At 42.3% G+C, this 21,633-nt stretch overlaps 1 protein-coding gene across 5 annotated transcripts in view; it reads right to left on the bottom strand.

Moving 5' to 3' along the window:
- Window positions 1-21,633, bottom strand: part of TMCO6 (transmembrane and coiled-coil domains 6) — a 184,348-nt gene that overhangs the window by 31,540 nt on the left and 131,175 nt on the right. For 2 of the 5 annotated variants that reach the window (XM_069199391.1, XM_069199389.1), the window contains exons 10-13: window positions 19,135-19,327; window positions 18,085-18,179; window positions 15,653-15,820; window positions 5,611-5,715 (exon numbers count right to left, since the gene is read on the bottom strand). In XM_069199391.1, the coding sequence (XP_069055492.1) occupies window positions 5,611-5,715; window positions 15,653-15,820; window positions 18,085-18,179; window positions 19,135-19,327 (561 nt within the window). Of the gene's footprint in view, window positions 1-5,610; window positions 5,716-15,652; window positions 15,821-18,084; window positions 18,180-19,134; window positions 19,328-21,633 lie in introns of those variants that run through there. The other 3 variants (XM_069199392.1, XM_069199393.1, XR_011194155.1) reach the window with 2 other exon arrangements.

The following is a 21,633-nucleotide window of genomic DNA, read 5'->3' as shown; positions in this document are numbered from 1 at the left end:
TGCAACATGGTTCTCTTTTCATTTTATTCAATACTCTGGGAATTAGTGAAAGAGGGGGAAATGCATAAGCGAAGATTCCTGTCAAGGCCATCTGAAATGCATTCCCCCACAACGATTTTGACGATGAAAAACCACAGGTCGCTTGTATCTGCTGGCACAGAGTGACATTTGCAATTGAGATATGTTGCAAATAAGTCTAGGTTTGGATTTCTCTAGGTCTGAAAAATGGACGTTAGTTGACTTTGATCCAGTTCCCATTTGTAGTACTTTCTTGAACTTCTGCTGAGAGTGTCTGCCCCATGATTGTTTATTTCAGGTAAATGCTCTGCCTTTTAGTTTTATTTGGTGTTGAAGTATCTGAACCAAGATCTTTTGGCCTTCCATGGACAATAAGCGTGACCTTGTCCCTCCTTGCTTGTTCTGGTAGTATATACTTATCGTGTTATATGTCTGAGTTAGTACAGATGATATAGTTTTATTCTTGTAGGAAAGGCTCAAAGTCTTACAGCTACTGTCCTTCGCTTTAGAAAATTGGTGTGCATCTTGGTTTCTTGAGACATCCATTTTCCTTTAACTTCCAAGGCCTTCTTGGAAAGCATCTGTATCATCACGAATTGAGGTGGCAGGTTTAGGAAAGTTAGGCCTAACAAGATATTGTCTTCCTATATCCACCAAGGTATGACATTTCGAATTCTTGGAGTGATCTGTATGATGTATTTGAAAGATCCTCGGCTTTGAGTTCAAACCCCATATTGATTTGGAGACTCAAACTGGAACAGATTTTCTTTTCAAGAGCTATGCAGCTAAGTGGATTAGCTTCAGCATCCTTCCTTTTGTAGGGAAGGCCTTGCATACAGTTGTATCTGAAAGCACTGCCAAGAAACGTTATTTTTATGTTGGATTAAAACCAATATTTCTCTCTGTTTATTGTGGGACCTAGATCTCGGAACAATTGGAGGGGTTCTTTGGTATCAGGAGAAAAGGACCCTTTATGAGCCAGTCATCCAGGTATGGGAAAAACTGATGTCCATTCTTATTGACATAATTCACAGCTGTGGCAATGCACTTGGTGAATATTCAACTCGCAGATTTGAGACCAAAGGGTGGAATGTTAAACTGGTAATGGCATCCGGCCACTGCGAACCTTAAATACTTTTGATGGCTGTGATGGCTGGGAATCTGAAAATAAGCATCCTGGCGATCTAAGGAGGCCATGAAATAGCCTTAATCTAGTAATGGGAGGACATCAAAAATTATTGATTTTTCAGGAAATTGTTTAATTGCTGTAAATAGAGAATTGGTCTCCATTCTCCAGATTTTTTCTTGACGGAGAAGAAACTGGAATAGAAACGTATATTCTGATGGGTGTAGGAGACCTTCTCTTTGGCTCTTTTCTAGAGGGTTAAAAGAATCTCCAATTTTAACAGACAATGATGTTGATAGGACCTCCTGTGACATAGACTTCGAGGAGGTTTCTGAACAACTTCTATGGCATATCCATATTGAACTAGATCCATGTCCCACCAATCTGTGCTAATAGAATTAAAGTTGTTGTAGTAATTGGAGAATCTTCCACCCCCCAGTTTTTGGGGGGGAATTGAGACCAGTACCACAAAAACATCTGGATGAATCTTGTTCTCCGTGCTGCAGATATCTTAAGGAGAGGCTGCTGGCGGTAAACTTTGTGGGGTTGGAAGTAAGGCTGGTATCTGTAAGACTGAAAGTTCCCTTGTGAGAAAACTGGCCCCTTCCTCTACAGCTTCAAGAGGGTTGAAGGCAGCACTGTTGCCTCTGTATCACACATGATGGACTGGAGAGCATCAATTATGTGTTTGCTAAATAGGGTCTTCTCTAAAGTAGGGCATGTCTAAAATTGTAATCTACACCTCAGGTTGAAGGGATGTTACTTTGTGTCATCCTTGCCTCCCTAAGAAGGCCGCACCAGCAAGTTGGAGGAAGCCGTCGAGGCAACATCCATGCATGAGCTGATGATTTTGGTAGATCTTCTCTCTCCTTCTTGTATGATTGCCCTAAATTTGTTCCTCCTGTCACCCAGAAGAAATTCTAAATAGGCTTGTAAGTTGGGACACTTTTACCTGTCATATCTCTCTACTATGGCAAAAGCATTTAATGCTTTAACAGGGTAGCAGCCATTACAGAAAATGGCTTCCTACATTCTCAAGATGTCTGCCCTCTGTCATGTGTAGTTGAACAAGGTGTTAAAGGGTTTCTCAAACCCCTCTGGGCAGCCTGCATGACTGCGGCATCCGGACATGGGTGTCTAATCAAGCAAACCGAAGAATCTTCTGGGGCCTTGTTCTTTTTTTATCAAGGAGTGGTACAACAGCTGCCAGTGTTGTACTGTTGCTGGATTCTTCATTAAACTGAGGCCCTCTGACCAGATGTGGTTGATCGAACCATCTTTCCAACAGGGCATGAATGTCATCCAGATAGGAATTTGCAGCTGGCAGAGTAGGCAGGGATGCGAGTGGTGCCACATAATCGTCCCATTCCACTTCAGCGTTAGCAAGTAAATCCTTAGTTAGCTCATCTTTCTCTGGTTTTTCAGTGTCAGAATAAATATCTTCGATAGTAACAGGTGATAGTGTTCTAGGTGAACAACCTGTTTTGACTGCGAACCAGGACTCCTTAAGGAATGGACTGGACTAGGAGTACAAGAAGATGCAGTGTGTTGAGGAATCAGCTGTGGAGGTACTGGAGGAGCACTCAACTCAGGAAACCTTTTGTAATAGTCGGTCAAAAGTGGTGGAGACCTGTGACCAGGCTGTTAGGCCCTGCATTATTGGCTCCGGATATTGATCCTGTTCATCAAAGGGATCACAAGAGTACTACTGTTCAGCAAAGGTCATTTTACAGCTTTATATCTGGTTGATCTTGGAATGAAAACTCTCTCACTAAATGCTCATCATCATCCTCCTCCTGACATAATTTGTGAAGTGAAGAGGAGCTGTATGAAGGGTCAAAAGGACCTTCAGCCACAGATTCATCAACATCCAACAAATGCCTGAGATGGTGGAGGAAAGACTTTGATGAAGTAAGTGCATTCCAGCAGCAGAGGGCCCGATATTCCCTTAGCCGTAATCAAAATAAAGTTTGGCTGCTTCGTGGCAGGCCCGTCAACAGTGTCATTGATGATGTCTTTTTATGTTTGAAATGCTACAGTCTCCGACAACCGAGACATTAATGTCATTGACAAAGTTGTTGTCGACAGTGGTGATACAGTAGAACATATAGCCATCAAAGAAATTGTCGTTGTCAATATTCATGAGACAAAGATGTAGTAGTCATTGGACCATTGAAAATATTACTGTTGCTATCACTGACTGTTTCTACTACGACATATGTCTCATTGACAAGAGGTCAGTTGATGTTTTCTTGCATCTGAATTAGAAGCTAAAGGAGGAGTGGGAGGCTCTGGCCTGGATTATTCAAGTTTTATTGGAGAAAACAAGTATTGCTTCTTCATGGGTTTTCCTACATTTAGAGCAGGACTTTTCTCCAAGTGCCTCTTTTCCTGGCTCTTGCGGATCTTCTTAGAGGGATCTGGAAAGTGTTCCCTTTATGTATGGAGTTTTCTTTTGTAGGCCTTTTTGTGAGAAGATGATGTTCCCTCAACTGCATCTTCAGAGGATGGATCCTTCCTTGCCTTTATTATTGGACCCAAATAAGTAACCTGCCCTCTTTGTCCTTTGAGAGTTTTTGCAGAAAAAGTATGGCAGGGCCTAAAGTCTTTGGCCTTATGTTTCAGGGTGAAGCCAGTAAAGGCAAACCCTTAAGGAACTCTTCAAAGCAGAGCCTAAGCTTCCAACAGGAACTTCAAGCGCAAAAATACCTGTTTTTGTGTGATCTGACATATTTTCATGTCAGAATTTACAATAAAGGTGAAGTCAGTTATAGTCAAAGTAGAATTTGAAAGTTTTTAAAAATCAACTTCAGGGAAGATAAACTGAGCATAGCTCAGGGAGTCTCCCTTCAAATGACATGCAGTAAGAAATCTGAGGTATAGTTGCCCTTGTGGCGACGAGGGCTTCTGAGCGGATCCTGATTGGCTGAAATTTTGTTCTTTTTTTTAAATGATGTGAACTTGTTAAACAATGCTTTCATTTACTCAGCTTGTTAATAAAAATGTGGGATTGCCACGTCGACGGTGAAGAAGATTCAAGCAAATGAATCTATGAAATCTTCAATACTTGAGACCCTCATCTACAATAGTCAATGAGCAGCAGACTAGCACGTGCAACGAAGCAGTGTGTTTCTATCAGAATTAAATAAAATGCACCTTTAGTAATGCTACATTCAACTAAGTAAGGTGATAAACTTAGTACAACAATTACAGCATGACACTCCTAGTGATTTTCATTTTTTTAATCAACCCTCTGGTAGAAAATGTCACATGACTATGGAGGGCCAATGGGAGAGAGTGCCAGAATGAGTGGCTTTCAAGTGACTTGCTGCCTGAAGGAACAGCATAACCTGAACTCCATCCGGGTCCAAGGACAGCCACAGCACAGCTCACCTGAGCGATAATGTGGAAGACACACAACAGGAGGAGCAGGACTCAAAGTGTCTCAGAGATGCCACATGCAAAGTTAGGCCCACTGTACAGTTTATTCTACACAAAGCAGTGCACAATGGCAGAACTTGCAGGTTAAGACTCGCTCATTTTGATGCACTATGGTCACAATGCTGCAATTATCCAGAAACTTGGTCAAATGTTCTGCTATCCCTTGCTCTTTTCATATGTAGTTAACTTTCGCAGACTAATAAGTGGCCTGTTACGCATGGTTATTATAGAAAACCTCTATAGTTTACACCAGATTCTAAATCATTTAACTCACTACTATGACATAGCAAAAGTTGATAACAAAACCTGTTACCCACTGTTGCTACGTCATAAACACCTTACAGGCCAGGCTAACAGAGCTGCTTGTCGTCTGCTTCGACAAAAAGCACAGCTGCAGGAGAGGGGGGACGAAGGCAGGTAAGGGGTTGGCCATTGGCTAAGGATCGCAGGTAAAGTATTTTATCTTAATTTGGGGCCGGAAGAAGAGGCCATGTTTTGTATCACTCCCGCATTACTCCTCTACCCCTGCGTAGCAGCTGAAAGAAGGGGCAGATGCATCAGGGGGCCATACATAACATAAAATTATAGATGGGTAAAAAGTGAATTACAGGAATGTTTTTCATCTCAGGGCTCCAAGTGGTTTCATAGACAACTTGAGCTTCCATCTCGTTGTCCATTTCATATAACTCGGAACTCCTCTGAGAAAAACATTCCTATAATTCAGTTATCTATTTGATGCAAAACCCATCACTTCTCTGCATGTTTGTAGCAAACAGATATCACAATGTTATAGTATGACATACTATGTTATCAGCCTCTCTGAACACAAATGGCGCCAAGTGTGGGTCTAAACTGTGCTTGCAATAAAGCAATACTTATGGATGCATCTGTACGGGTTTAAGCCTTGGCATACGGCTTTGCGCTGATGGGGCTGTCTGCACAGTGATGCTGCTGTCTGGAGTTCCTACATACTGGTGGGCGGAGCAGGCACTATGTACAGGGACGAATGCTAGCTTTGTCCTTACCACACACTGTCCAATGATAACTCTGATCTTGTGCTGGAGCTCTTGTTTGTCTTGATATTGTTCAAGGGCCTGCAGTCCTGATTGGTTCACAAAGTCTCCAGCCGCCTGTTTTACAAACAAAAAAATGAATACCACAGCAGCAGAACTCATTAGGATAATGTGCCATTTTTCAGCCCCCCCAACACACTCACAGATAGTTAATTATTCTTTTCTCAGACTTCATTGAGTATACAGTGCAAGTTTCACTTTGCCGCCAAAGCCTACGTACCTTAACCCTATACTGAGGTGAACACTACAATCAGTTCTCTGGCAATAGTTCATAGACTTTGTTAAGGTTGTCAGCAAGGGGCTGAAATGCGAGGATACTTTGTGAAAAGAACAGCAGACCACCAGAAGCCAGCCAGAGTACTGCAGCTGACTGCAACACATCAGTACTTGATTGGTCAACATGGCATTGAACCTTAGACCAGCAACCACAAGCAAAAAGGTTCTCTCAAACCTATTTCACATAATAGCTCCAGCCAACACCTGAATTTTCTCAATGGCGTCCTCATTTTCTCTACTATTCATCCATCTAGGCTCATGGACTGTTCCTTAGCTCTTTTCCGCTACTGCCTTTCTCTAAACCAGTCACGTTCATCATGCTCCAGAACTGCAATTTTAAACCCTGTGTTGGCCACCTAATTTCTATCTTCACCCACTGTCCACTAACATCACTTCTGACATATTACTGCAACGGTGCTCATTGCAGACTAAGGGCCTAATTATGAGTTTGGCAGACAGGAAAATTCGTCCGCCAAACTCCTGACAGGGTGTCTGCCGCCGCAGTAGCAATCACCCAACCAGACCTATTACGAGTTTCTTGCTAGGCTGATGGGTGGAAACCTCAGTTTCTACCGGACAGCCTTGTGGGAAACTGGCGGCAGCATTGTCTCTGGCTCGAAATCGAGCCAGCAGCAATGCTGTCACCTGCAGGGTGCACCAGCACCTTCGCAATGCTCACTGTCTGCACAGCAGACAGTGAGCATTGCGATGGTGCTGGGCAGGGGGACCCCTGCACTGCCCATGCCAGGTGCAGGCAGTGCAGGCCCCCCGTGGTTTCCTGCACCTGTTCTCTGGCAGCCATTTCATGGTGGTAAAAGCGCCATGAAAAGGTTGGCGGAGAACAAGATCGTAATCAGCAGGGCGGTGCTGCATGAGCTCCACTCGCCGTCAACCCGTCAGGATCACCAATCCTGGTGGAGACGGCAGAACCCTGGTGGTCTGACAGCCAGGGTCTTAATGTGGCGGTCGGATCGCCACAGCAGAGGCGGTCCTGACCGCCACCGTAAGGCTGGCGGTCTCAAGACCACAGCCTCGTAATAAGGACCTAAATCCTTGAAACTGCCCTTCTATTCTTTGCATTTATAGCTTTTCCCTGAACAACCAATGATTACTTGCACCTCTTCATTTTTCTACCCTCTCTCTATGGTCACTCGGGGATCTGAGGTAACTGAGAGGTCGCATTATATACAACAAATTTAAGTAAAAGTGTGGCAAGCTACAGTAATTACTTTCCTAGTGGTGTAGATTACCATGTTAACCAGTCATCTCCCGCCTCTCGCCATCTTTACTCACTAAATCGCCTATTTTCCCAATATACTACCAAACTAGATAACCAAAATACAGGCTCTTTGTGTGTTTAGAATGAGAAAGAAATAGCATACATGTAATATCTGTTCTCAAACATGGTCGTTGTCATTAAATTCAGAAACTATCATTTGTTCTCCCACACAGGGCCACAAAAGCAGAAATACAAATGTTTAGGTCCAGAAGCCTTCATTGTACCTCTAGGATGGTATTTTGGATAATATTCTAAAACACTGAAAACAATAGCAAGTGTGCCACTTCCAGCAGGCAGTGGGAGAGCTGTACGCAATGGAACAAAAAGGAACATATCTCTGTGGCAAGAACACGAGAAGCATGGCACACTTTGGCTACAGTGTCGCAGCCAAGAAATAAGACAAAGTCCAGGAGGTTTTCAGACTGGCATTCCATCCCCTTCTTTCTTTTATTGCAGCCCTGGAAGAACCTTCTTCAAGCAACTTAACGAAATTGCTGCTTTAACACTGAGAAATGAAAAGGTGTCCTGTCGTAATAAAGAGGTGCACACCCCCTGAATGAATAACTGCAAAAACAGTTGTGAATCCATGCACAGGCTGCCACAATGCGGCCAATAATTGTCTTTGGTGAAGCTTATTCTTAATAACTTAAACAACAGCCGTAGAGGAGGAAAACGCTACAGGGAGCTGAATGCACAAGGTTAGGCCAAGCAGTCTTGGAAACCAGGAGAGCACACATAACGCCAGGGCATACACAGCACTATGACAGCTATGCCTAGCAAGAGGTGCTTGAAGCTAAGAAACTAAAACTCGTTTTGCGTGTTTTAATCGGAAATTGAAAGGCAATACCATAGGTAATTACAGTCACTTCAGCTTAAGCTGGGTCGATGTCAGTGACTAAGGGCCAGATGTACCAAAGGATTTTACCCATTCTGTGTCTAAGGGAAAAAGCTTTCGTACATATGGCCCTTAGCCACTAATGGCTTGGTACCCTTTGAATTTAATAATTTATCCACCAGAGAGCAGTCCCTGCTTTCAGACTAATGCGAAACAGGTCTGTACTTTAAAACAGTCAAATACAACCAACCCCTCAAAAGGTTCTTTACCATCTTGTTCAAACATTTTTGGTAGGGGGAAAGTCAAATTTGTAGCTGCAGTTCCGATGAATGAACCAAGCATGACCACTAGTTGTACCCCCTTACTAAAGAATACGAGTCACCACTTCACACAGACCAAGTTGTTAGATATAATTTTTAAATTGACTACGAACCAGCAACAGTCACAAAAGATAGAACAGCAGAATGCATTTCAAATCTCAATTGACACATTATTTGACAAGCATTGGCAAAGCCAACAGGTTTTGCCTATACAAAATCTATATGGCTTTATCAACTTTTTTTAACATGCGCAGGAGTTTAGCTGCTGTGCAACATTGCTTAAAGTTTTTTTTTTTAAAAGGCGCAATAATGCAGCCAGCCCCACCGCGTATATCACTTTTTAAAAAAATAAATAAATAACAAGCAATGTTGCAAAGCAGCTCATCTGCTGTGCAACATGGTAAAAAAATAACAAAACAAATATATTTCACATTGGCAAAACCTATTAGCTTTATCCAATACTTGTTAAAAAGAGGTTCTGGGTAGTATAAATGAAGATTGATCATGCACCCAGAGTCATTTTTCAGAATAATAATTCAAAATTTCTAGAACAAAAAGCTCTCCTTCCTAGGTAGACCAGTTAAATCTGCCGATATCAAATTTTTGACTTTTCTGCCTAGCAACCGTACATGCCTACAAAACCAAGGACACACACTGCGCCTACTGCTGAATTCGCTTTAAAAAAAAAAAAAAAAAAAAAAAACGGCAAAAGGGTTGATCCTTTCATAACTGAAGGTTTAGGGCACCCTTAATATTGGAACAAATAATATAAACAAGAATGCTGGCATTTTTACACTCCCTGCCCTTCCATTTGAGGACAGGTGTAATTTGGCTACTGAAGCGAAGTGGTGGAAATTGACTTCAAAAAGCAAATAATCCCCGTTTTCAAAACTGATGGGGATGTTAATCAACAGCTTGCCCCCACCACCGGAAAGAGAGACCTCGGTAGGCGTTCCACACAACGCAAGTTAGAATCATTGATAAGCGCTCTCGTTAAAGAAAGAAGATCAAGGGCCAGATGTACGAAAGAATTTTACCCATTCTGTGTCTATGGGAAAAAGCTTTCGTACATATGGCCCCTAGCGTGTTAAATAGTTGCGGTAGTTGTCGGTAAACGTCATTAAAATGACAGCACTCCGCATTTCATCCTTCTGAGCAGCATAAAATGAGTTTCATGAGTCTGAAAATTCTGAGAGCTGTTGTCTTTACAACATTTGAAATTTTGCGGTTTTGTTGTTTTGCTACGAAAAAGTTATTTATATTACTCCTGTCTAAACCCTACGTATGTGGCGGAATAGTCGCATTCGCAAGTTAAGATTTAGTGCAGGACTGGGATCATTTCTGTATGAGCAGCTAGGAGTGGGGAAAAGAACTGTAAAAGAAAATAAGCTATTTTTTTCTAGGACTGGAAATTGTGTACCACGCGAAACAAAATAGATATTAATAGTCTAAATAGGAGTTGACTACGTTTTGTGTAGCGCACTCTGAGAATGAAATTGTCTCTCGGCATTTTAGAGGAATCACGTGAAGGGATCTGGTGTGCGTGATAAGTACTACAAAGAAAGCTCCAGCCCGAAGCCTCTTTAGCCAGTGTGTTCTGGTGCATTTTAGGGGAAATAATTTGGAAGGACCTTTCATCAACACCAGTAGGTAAGTATGGCTTGACAATAAGTGCACCTAGGTTTTACCATAACGGGTTGGTAATGTGCATCACTGGGTTGATGCATCTGCTGCGGATATCTGTTTAGTTTACAGGTGTGTGTTTTTTATAGTTCGGTCACATTTTTATCCTTCCGAGCTAGATAAAAGGAGTACCATTACGTTGTATAATTGACACATTTGTTATTTACAGCACTGTAAGACTGTGGCAGTAAGTACTGTTTACAATGTGTTCCGAGCTGCTGCTAATGCCTCTGGGGGTGCTGTCGGCTGCTCTTGGCTCTTTGCTCATTAACTGCTTTGTTTGTCTGCTGTTGTGTGAATAGCTCAGGTCAGAATGTGCAGACGGAGGTGTGTCATGGCTGTTTGCAGCTTGTTGGGAATATCTGAATCCTGCAGTGCGTCATGTTCTGGGAAGCGCCTGGCACGCGGAGCTGGACTGGGCCTGACTTGCCTGTGACACTTGTAACTTACTACCAGGTGGCTGCAAGAATAGCGCCTAATGCAGAGACGAACTTTCATGCTATTTCAGGCAAGACAGTGCTTACCTTAGAGCAGTGCCTGTGGGAAGACCACATATTCAGGCGCTAAGCATAGCACGCAGCTTTCTGCAGCAGGGGGGAGGCGAGGGGCTGCCAAAAATGGAAATCAGCAATGAGAGAGTAGCAGTGTTGCAACATGTCCAACTTACAGTTCAGCAGAGACATGGGATGTTTAAACGTCTACACAGATTTGACCACCATGTACCTACTAGTATGGCTGCATGTCGAAAAGTTAAAAAATAAAATAAAAAAATGCCAGTAGTGAAGGGACACCGGCCACCGGAACCAGTATTTCGTTCAGGCTCTACTGTAGGACGAAGACGTGAAGCCCAGGAGGAAGACGGAGTAAGGAGGAGGTACTGACCAATAATAAGTAAGGAAACCAAAATGACATGGGAGCCTCGTGGAGCAAGCCAATGGTAAGTAAAGTGACGTGAAAATCAGCCAATGGTAAATAATTAAGTAAAGCTCAGCCCCTTCTAAGATATTTTTTCTTTTAAAATACAAGTGATTTCACAAGCCCAGCACAAGCGATGTGTAGGTGAAACCTAAAAAAGACAGAAATCTGCGTATAGTAACCAGTAAACGAAGAGTTATGCTAAATTAAATTCTATGTACCAAAGGTATCTAATGCAACAATGGGGAGGAAAAACAATATATGGCATCTAAACATCTAAACTGGCCCTTACAAATGCACAGCATCACTTTCTGGATTTACCGCTGTGAAAGCTTGTGAACAGAAACCACCTCTCACTGTCCTGAATTGTAAAAAAAAAAAAAAAAATAGACTTTTCACTCTAAAAGCCTGTAAAAAGATTACGTCCACTGAAAAATATCGAGTAAATTAAATCTGTTGAATGAAATCATTAAAGAGAACCAGTTGAAAGTGAGAAATAAAGGAGCTATGAAATAAGGCATTCAAAACTGAAAGCCTGAAAACATTTTTGGGCCAGTTATAGGACAAAGACAGACTGACACATACATGCAATATGAAACTGACAGCGTTCAATCAAACGTGCATTGATTGACTGCTGAAATTACTAGAACAATTGTAGTCCTTATAACGAATCACTCAGAACGAAAGTGTCAGTAACATACAGAGGATCAGGTACCAAACAAAGAAGGGCTGCAAAATAATCTAATCCTGATGGAAAGTAACCCTGAACATAAAGCTAAACAGGACCACAATTGAGGTCATGCAGAAATTGTTTCAGAGCAGGACACAAACAAGGTCAAGCATTCTTTTGATGGCACAGAGGTCGAAAATACCACATATTACACAACATGACACTAAGAATAAGTGAAGTGACAACAAAAAAAACGTAATGAAAAAGCCCTTGATGATGCCTACGGCAACAACAAATGAAATAAATTGCACTGCCTGAAAAACTGATTCTAAATCAGTTCACTGAGTGACAGTGTACAATAGAACATTCACCCCCACCAAAAAACAAAACAAATATTTGCACTGCCACTTCTACAAATTCTATTTATTCACAGAAATTGGCCAAATCGTGGGTAATGCACAGGAATGTTTGCCCTGTAAGTTTAATGTTCATTTGAAGGAAAGTTAGAAAATCGTTCTACTAACAGGTTCTCAAAAAACAAGTAGACCTTACAAAGAATGACTACAATATAACCTCAGACCTACCACTTCCACTGGAGCAGCACTCTCAAAGAACCCTCACTAAGAAACCAAAAGTCGAAAAATTCATAGATACTATGACACGTTCTGTTCCAATAACCCGGATGAGTAGATATTTGGGACACTTGCTCACATGCTTCGAGGAATGAAAGTATTACCTAGACATCCTGAAGAATAAGCTGAAAAATTCAGAGAAACTGCCAGAAGGAATTCACAAGACCGTGATATTTGGGTAAGAAAGTCTCTGCAAAATGGTTAATAAAATAGAGGATTTGAAATTGCCCAGAAATAGAAACAATTAATACCAGAGAGATGGATAATCAATTTACATTCAACATATTTATGATTGTGACACTTGACCTACTGACCATGCAAATATGCTATGTTGTATTGCATGTAGGCATCTGTTTTTGGCCGGGTTGGACATGTGCCCCCATCCTTTATCTTCATCCTTTCTTTGCCCTCTTTCTCCCTCTCTAAATGTATCCTACCCCTTTGCCCCTAATCAGCATCTCAAAGCGAGCTCGTTTACTGTTGCCCCACATTCCAAGTTTGAATGCTTGAAATTCTTCTCTCCCCCTTCTGTGATATTTTCTTCATCTATTTGCCACTTGCTCTCTTCACTAATTTTGTTTCTCTTATGTCTCAAGTCTAGAGAGCCACTCTGCTTCATTGTCCGCACCCAACTTTGATACCATTTCCACTTTTCCTTGTGCCCCCTATTTTTACTTATGGACCGTTTTTCTTCTCCTTCAAATCGTGGAGACGCAAAGTGCTCAGAAGCTGGCAAAAACCACATAGTTGCACCTTTGAATTTGTGACAATACCAAGACAGGCTTCTTTTTTTCCTTACAGACCATGTTTGCCACATTACCAAATGCACTTATTATACGATGTGCAATTAACACTTCCTTTCAAACTTGATGGATTACAAACCACCATCAGGCTTTTCTGATGATACATGTCATGTCAAGGTCTTCAAGTAACTCATCCTTCTGATTATAGATCTCTTATCTAGGCCTCACCAGGGTAGTTGCAACTGTACTTAGAAAAGCTGTGGATATGCCACACATTTAAACAACACACCAGTGTTAATTCCCTTTACAGCTAATAATACACACAGGCCCAGCTGCCTTATCCATTAAAGCTGTCACAGAAATTGGCAGCAGCCCCAATAGAGTAATCTCTTGATATTACCCACATACTACATCACTTATAAGCTGGTCTTCACCCATGGATGGGAACTGAACCAGGAACTGTGTTAGCCTGTCTTCAGAATCAAAGTGGACATAAAACGAGGCTTAGCATTGCCACCCTCAGACCATTTGAAGGCATTCACAACTAATGATCATCAATTGCTTTGTCTAGACGTAATTGCGCCTATATCTGAGAGACAATACTGATCTAAATAACATAACTGATATTGTTTTATTTTTACAGATTATTGTGAGAGTGTAGCTATCCCACTGCTTAAGTCTTATAGCAAAGTCCTTGCTTGTGTGACTCCTAAATGGTCTGTTGTATCTCCTCTTTTGTAATAGTTATCTTTCCTCCCTGGTTGTTGGGGCACTATCTACATGTCTGAAAACAACACTCAGATTTTATGAAGGTAGTTTAGGATCTGGTTTCAAGGTCTGAGTGCAACTGCAAAAAATATTAAAGTGTGCCCATGAGCCAATGTGTTAATAACCAGCTCAAGATGCACATAACTAAAATTCAAATTCTTAGGATTATTACTATATTAATTGGCAACTACTGGCAATACAGACTCTAAATATTATTCACTCTATACCCATAATCCTCTAAGAACGGTCTGTATTCCCTGCAATATTATGTTAGCATGCTGTTTGTTTCCTATAGGTTATAGCCTGTGTGCTTATTAGAGACTGAAGGACCATTAGTTAGATTTCCCAACAGACACCATTTCTCTTAGCACCTTGTTCGTCTACCCGTTTTTCCCTAATCAAGAAGACCTTGCCTACCTTTTGCATCATAAAATGTCTATGAACCCAGCGGGGTCCCTTTCACTTAGAACCCCATTTTGCAACATCAAGCCAAGCATAGTGCTTTTATCTGAAGTATTTGGACCCTAGTACGCTTCCAAAACCACAAGCTAGAACCTCTGACAACGTCATTCCACAGAAAGTTTTATCTTCCTACCACAGATGGCGGAGTGAAGCAACGACAAATGTGAACTTCCCCTTCAGTTAAAGTAGCAAGGGATGGACAACAAGTAGGGAATTTGCACACATAGAACAAGACATTCTGCTCGCTCGTGCTGCACAAATGAAGAAAGGAATTCTCATTCATATTTATGCCTTTAAAAAGCGCAGTGCTAACTGAACACCTGGGATGCACAAACACTGAACCAGGTGAACATTTATTAAGACCTGTAATATATAAACACAGTCAAAACAGACATAATTAAACATAAGACTGCTGATGTGACACGTTCACCACTCAGGCAGTCACAGTCTGGAATAACCTTCGAGAATATTTGCAGAAGCGAGCAGACTATTCAGAGTACAAGGGAACACAAAAAACTCGCCATCGGCATGAATAGCCCCCCTTCCAATGATGAGGCCAGACATCAGCTTCTGTCACTGCTGTTCCATCTCACATAGGCACGTTTTCTGGTTATAGTCCTTTAAATGGGAAAGCTTGCTGCTAAGCAGCTGGCCCATAAATCTGGCATCTGGAGAAAAAAAAACAAGGTTCTGCACAATTGCTTTGCATACTAGATCAACCTCTCCTATGATAGGCGAGTGAGAGGGTCTGCCTCTTAAGGCACCGGAGAGGACTTCTGACGTACCACAGGCACCGGAAATAACAAGAGTCTTTATTAGGTACCTCCAAGCACTTTTCCTTCTCGTGGCTATGCAGAAATATTTATAAAATAGAGTAGGCAGTGTGGAGAAAGAAGAGCTTGTGTGTAGATAGTGAATGGGCCTAGAGGGAAGGGCATGCCAACTGTTTCCATGTCTTCGCTGTACCATGACAAGTTCATCTATTGCCATCCTTTATTTCTTAGCCAGTGCGAGGTGCTGGCTCCTCTCTGCAACCTTCCACCTCTAGGGTTCTCCGCCTTATTGACATGGACAGAGAGAAGCCAGAAGGTAGGGTGCGTGATCCAAGCAGAAACAGAACATCCATACATCCTCCTTCACTTAACCCTTCCTTACTCTCATCAATCCTCCCCCCCTCACCCCCCCGCTTTCTATGTTACACTGAAATCCTCCTGCCCCCAGTTCTACCGTCCATAGGCTACAAGGGCTCTCAAAGGGCTGCACATTAGGGTTATATAAACACCCAAAACATTAAAACCCTAGATGCACTATTCTGCACAGAGCGAAAGTGCTGAGGATCTACACATGCACATTTTTTTTGCCTGCATCCCGATACCTGCGGTCGGCACTTAGCATTTCTACAAATGCTCACCTCCGAACAGTGCCTGAGAAGCAGATGGAGAAACTCCAGACCCTGACCAGCCACCTCCAGGTCTCGCAGCTGCAGGGTTGTGATCAAGGCAGGCAGTGTGTGCCGGTGTCTCAGCTGCTGGCAGTAGGCAGGGCCCTTCTCTGCAATGTTGCACAAAACTGTGAGAACCTCAAGAGAAAGAAAAGTATGGTGTGTAATGCTCTTTTGTAGCCCACGTGTCACAAGCGAAAAAAACATATATAATGCAAAGAATCATGCAGCTCTTTCAGGGTAAAAAATAATGTTCCTTTTTTATGTGGATTGTAGTTGAAACCTTTAACGAACGTGTCATATGACCGGGAAATACACCGTAAAGAAACAGCAAAGACAATCCTTGCATCCATTTCATTGTACTTAGTCTATACCAGTGGTTTCCAATTTGTGGTTTGGGGACCATTGGGGGTCAGCAAAGCCTCCTCAGGGGGGTCTGTGATTGCTTAGAAACTACAATTTTATTAACAGATTAATAAAAGTATATATAAATAAAGGGGCTAAATGTACAATTAACATTTTTAAAATGTACTGTAAATGTCAAGGAATTTGCAAATTGGAGACTAAAAATTAAATTAGTATCCTCGGATGGATTTGAGTCCAGTGCAGGTGCATTTGTACAGGATACAGTGTGGACGATTTGTGGCTTCAATTGAATTTAGAAAGCTCCAATCTGCCTAATACAATTATTTACATTTTTTTTATTAATATTTGTTTGCAAATTAAATAAAATGTGTTACCATTTGTGTATGTGCTTGATGAATGTTTGTGTATTTTTTGTGTATTTGCGTTTCAAATCATTAACAATGTTTAGGCCGGGGTCCACGGCTTCCAGTAATGACTCAGTAGTTGGTCTCCGGCTTCGAATAATGATTCAGTGGAGATCCCCGGATTACCGTAATGATAACGTGGGGATCCACAGAAGTCAAAAATTTGGGAACCACTGACCTATACAATTCTACATTTGACCAATTAACATGATTTGATCATTTATATGAAAAATACGCAGCTAGGAAAGATGGAAAAGAAGGTGGAAAAAAACGCATTGGACAACCTGCTCATGGCACACTTATGATTTATCAAAACATAGCCAATCACTCTCATACTTATCCTGCAATTTCATTCTATGATAAATACACATCTCATATTCTTCTTTGGATGATCAAATCCAAACTAGTCCTCCAACACTGTTGTCACACTAGATTTCCATACTTTTAAACTGGTTCATAAGTAATTATCAAAGGATGTGAAAACCAAATCAGTTCTAGTAGGAGAGAGAAAAATTCTACTTCCCACAGCATGAAGCAGCACTACCAGCGGGGCCTATTCACCTTCTTACCAAGAACAATATTCCAAGAGCTCAAACACTTCCTGCCAAAATGTAACTACTCTCCTGAAACCCCGCTGCAAGAGCTATAGTGTTCCCGAATCGGGATGACAAGGCAAACATAGGCCAGATTCAAAGGCAGCAGCACCATTCGGGAAAGGGCAGTGAAGTAACGAAACTTTGGGGGGTGGGGGAGCTGCAAAGTACATGTAGGCACTCCCCCACCGGCCCACCACCTACCACTTTTGCTGAGGGGGCCCATAGCTCCAGCCTCTCCCCACCCCTGTGCGGCGCAGGGGTGGCAGGGGTTTATTTTATGCCACTGGGTAATGGTCTGATAAACCCAAAACATATACCACTTTCTGATGCATTATCAATTATGGTTAAAGTCCCAGACAGAAGACTCAGTTCACATTTCTCCTCACATGCGTTCATCTAGCTGGAGACCGCGCATCTTGACCCCACTGTATACCATATTTTTCAGGACCCTTGGGGTCTACACACCAGATAGGATCTCTGAAGATGTGCTCAATTTGGGAAAATAAGAAGCATCTATTCCTGCTAGCACTGCATATTTGTCTTTATTTTTGGGGCATACAGATTAGGAGCCCTATTACAAGAACCCTGCTGACGTATATTTTTGCAGGGCGAAAGTGCGGCCTTCTGTCTCCTGACCCACTAAATCAGCTTGGAATAAGCTCCTGTGGGTGCAGCAGACCATCATTTGCTTGGCCAGCCAATGGCCAGTACAATGGGCACACCCATTACAGAGAAAGAGAGAGCTAACAAAATTAAACTAACTTGTTTTTATTTTAGATAAGAGGCTCAATTTACTTGTAACTTAAATGTATATTTGCTATTTTCTTTCAGTGTTGCCTAGTAAACACTTCCCACTATGTTATATTTTTCCATCAAAGGGAATGGCTGGTTTGAACAGCCTTTGAGCAGCTCTTAGCTCAGTGACCTTACGTAAGGAGTTTACACAGTACACTAACGGGTGACCACGCCCACTGATCAAAACAATAATCATGGCTCAAAGCCTTCTGAGTAAAGGTGTGCCATGAGAACAACGTACCAGAAGATTCACTTCTTTGGAAACTGACAGGAGCTGAAGGAGAGCGGGGAGGAGGTCCCAGTGCAGTAGGGCAGAGCAGAACACGGGGTCATCCGCTGCAACAAGAAGAAGAGTCTGTTAACATCCTGAAACCGAATTAGTAATGTACGCTTCTTTAAGTTACAGAGAAGCCTAGACCTAAACAGCAGAGATTGGTTCATGGTAAGCTCCCTTATGCTTTCACACTTCAAGTGTTAATGAAATGAGCAACACTGTGTGATGACATCTGTTATTAGCGGCCTCTTCGTGTTTGCGAGCTCTGATGTCTGCAGCCCAAGTTCATGTGTGTGCTCTATACGTCAGAAACAAGAATCACGCACACCCCTTCTCTGTGTGTCATCACAAAGGATGTTATCATAGTACAGCCCATGAGTTCACGCACGTGAGGGAAGTGCAGACCCACTTCGGCAGCAGAATAACCTGCTTCAGACCAGAGCTCTTCCAATAGCTGTGATGGATATGATTAGCAGCGCTCCTCCAAGAGACTCGCAGGTACTAAAGGACCAGAGTGACTTACCAACACCCCACCCCTTAAAAAACACACAGAAGTGACAGCCATTAGAGACAGGAGCTTTAGCAGTGCTGATGCACTGTCCTCAGTGCGCAAGCACAAGCCATCATGCTGATTTATCGCCTCAGGCAGCGGCGAAGTTGGCATTTTTTAAATTATACCATTAATTAAAACTGGTCAATAATAACATATAATTCACTTCTGCTATAATAGCAAAAAGTGGCAGGAACAGAAAGGGCGGAGGCCTGAAACCCGTAAGGGCAAGGCACCAATGATTATATCATTGATTTGGGAAACCATACTTTCTGTTTCCCTCATCCGTAAGTAAAACATAGAAAACATGATATGTAATACTCATCATATCTAACCCGTCTTTAAAAAGGGAATATGGAGCATACCGCTGCATGTAAAAGTACAGTCACCAAATGCATGAAGTGGGAAAAAATAGAATGATTCATATGCACCAGCAAACTTGTTGGGACCCCAGCATCTGAAGTTACCTGTTAGGTTGTTGAGGAGCCACAGGCACTCAGGCACCACAAAAGGATGCTGCTGTAGAAAGATCTTCATGAAGACAAAGATGGCACCTAATAGCCGCCCATCCTGGATTTGCACCTGGCCAGCTTCATCCTCTGCCAGCAGATTTCCAAGGCACCGCAGCACAGGACACAACAACTGGAATACCAAAAGGAGCTGAAAATTTACATCCAGTTAAGAAAGATTATTAAATTCAGCAGTCACAAGAATTCTGCGGTGGTATCTTGCAGGTATGTCTTTACGAATGGAGTAATCTGCTGATGTCAGACTAATGGTAGGTTGACAGTGGGAAAGCGTTTTATAGGTCAGAATCAAATCGGGTAGGTTGCCATTTGATTGTCTAAAAGACAAACATGAACCTCACGCACGTAGACCATTGATATATTTAGAAAAATTGATCCTCACAAAGAAGAAAGACAGCTGACTAGTCACAGAGCTCTCTGCACTGCTGGCACACCCAACCCCCATGGACAAGACCCCAGGGAAGAGACTTTGGAAGGAGGAGCTGGGTAAGAAAAATACACAAGGAATGAGAGGACATCTAATATAGGGCTTGGCACACTGCACACAACACATTATGGAGACCGCTGTTAAGGTAGTTTCCAACTGGTACTGGACACCTCTTAGAGCACAGACATGGTGCTCTGAACTTACCACAGAATGCTGGAGGGATTTTGGGGGTGCTGGCACCTTGATGCAACTCTTCTGGCACCGCTCAAAATGTCCAGCTACTGGACATTGGTCTTGAATGATAGAGATAAACACTACAACACACAGATACTGCAATTTCCTATGTGCGTCTTGCCTGACCTACCCAATCCACAGACCTATCCCCTGAAGTCTCCAAAGGGACGACAGATAGTGATGGTACTCAGAGGAGCAACACAGGCCATTTTGTCAATAGAGACCTCAAATAAGGTCCCCGAGCACACTCACTGGGTTCATCATTGATGGCATCCGCTTAGTATGGAAAAGCAGACATTGTCTATTGAGCATAAACTGGATACCTTCTAGGAGGCATGGGCTCCACATATAGCCCTTCTGTCCACTGAATTCCATAAACCCAAAATATCTAAAGCTTTGGCACATAGACCTTCGCTGTAAGGGATGGAGCCAGACACCACATGAAGATTTAGACCGATTCAGAGAAGCTGAAAGAACTATTAACACTATGGGGAAGGGTAGAGATTCCACGGAGTGCTAATCCAAATACACACTGGCTACTGAGCGTCTTCGGAGAGGGCAGGTGGAGTTGGGTGGGAATAACATTTAGCTATGCAAACATCTCGCCGCTGGCCTCCAAGTTGTGGGCAACAGAGCTGTGTATTACGCTATTGTGTTTTTTTACTATAAACAAAAAATACAGAATTGATCCTAAAAGATAAACATGTTTTACAATGAGTTAATAGCAAGCAACTGGGTCAACAGGATAGATTGTTATTCGTGGTTAGGCATGGGAGAGTGTTGTGTAATGTTGTTCTCACTTAGAATGTAGAGTTAGTGGTATGTTTGTAGTTGAAAGAATGGAATGGGGAGGATGTGTAGAACTGGAGTAAGAGGCAGTTGGAGTTGACCAGGGTGGGGAACAGGCAGACACTGGTGTTGGCGTGCTTTCTTATTTGAATAAACTACAAGGAAACTCAATGTTGTTTGATGAGTTATACTACAAGAATTTTGGCGACGACTACATTTCAAGTCTGAAACCCTCGCTGATTCTTCTCGTCTTTGAGGCCACCCGGAGTGAGTAGCGCGCCAACACCTTCCCCTTTTTGTGACTGGGCATCTCTAAAGCAGAATAGCCAGCAGTTTCGCCCACCCGTACCGCTGCGCTGCACTGTGTGCTCCCACCGCTACACATGCGCCCAGGCAATAAAAGAGATCTTATACAGAGCTCAGTCCACAACAAAGCTCTGCAGCAATAGCTAGGAAAGAAGCCCAAGTGTCTGCTTTACCTTCCTCTACTTCACACGCCCACTCCTTCGCACTCACTGTGATCTAGGTGATGTGATCAGGGCGTGTACTAAATGCTACGCCCTCCTGGACACTAAAACTCTTTGAGGTGTCTTTTTGGCAGCCATATTGGATGTAACTTTTTGTTTTTTGAGAGACTTCTTTCATAATTTTGTAAAGCAAAGAAACAAAAATGAGTGCTGTTCAAACATTTACTCTTACTCCTCCACAACCTTTTCTGACTTCCACTGGAGATCAACATGTCAAGTGGCTAGAGTGGAAAGAATACTTTTTGAACTATCTAGATACTATTGATGACGAAGATTTGACTCAAACTAAAAAGAAGAACATTTTATTACACTGCTTGGGCCCTATGGGTCTTAAGGTGTATAACTCAATAGAAAAAAAAGTTCAACAAGATGGGGATTTGAATGTGTTTTCTCATGCTTTAGAAGACCTTGAGAGATATTATTCAACATCAGTCTGTATTGCAATTGACAGATACAATTTTT

The sequence above is a fragment of the Pleurodeles waltl genome, chromosome 7 (assembly GCF_031143425.1).
Source record: "Pleurodeles waltl isolate 20211129_DDA chromosome 7, aPleWal1.hap1.20221129, whole genome shotgun sequence".
Classification (NCBI taxonomy): Eukaryota; Metazoa; Chordata; class Amphibia; order Caudata; family Salamandridae; genus Pleurodeles; species Pleurodeles waltl.
The sequence above is the reverse complement of the archived record's forward strand: the minus strand, read 5'-3'. Positions and strand labels throughout refer to the sequence as shown.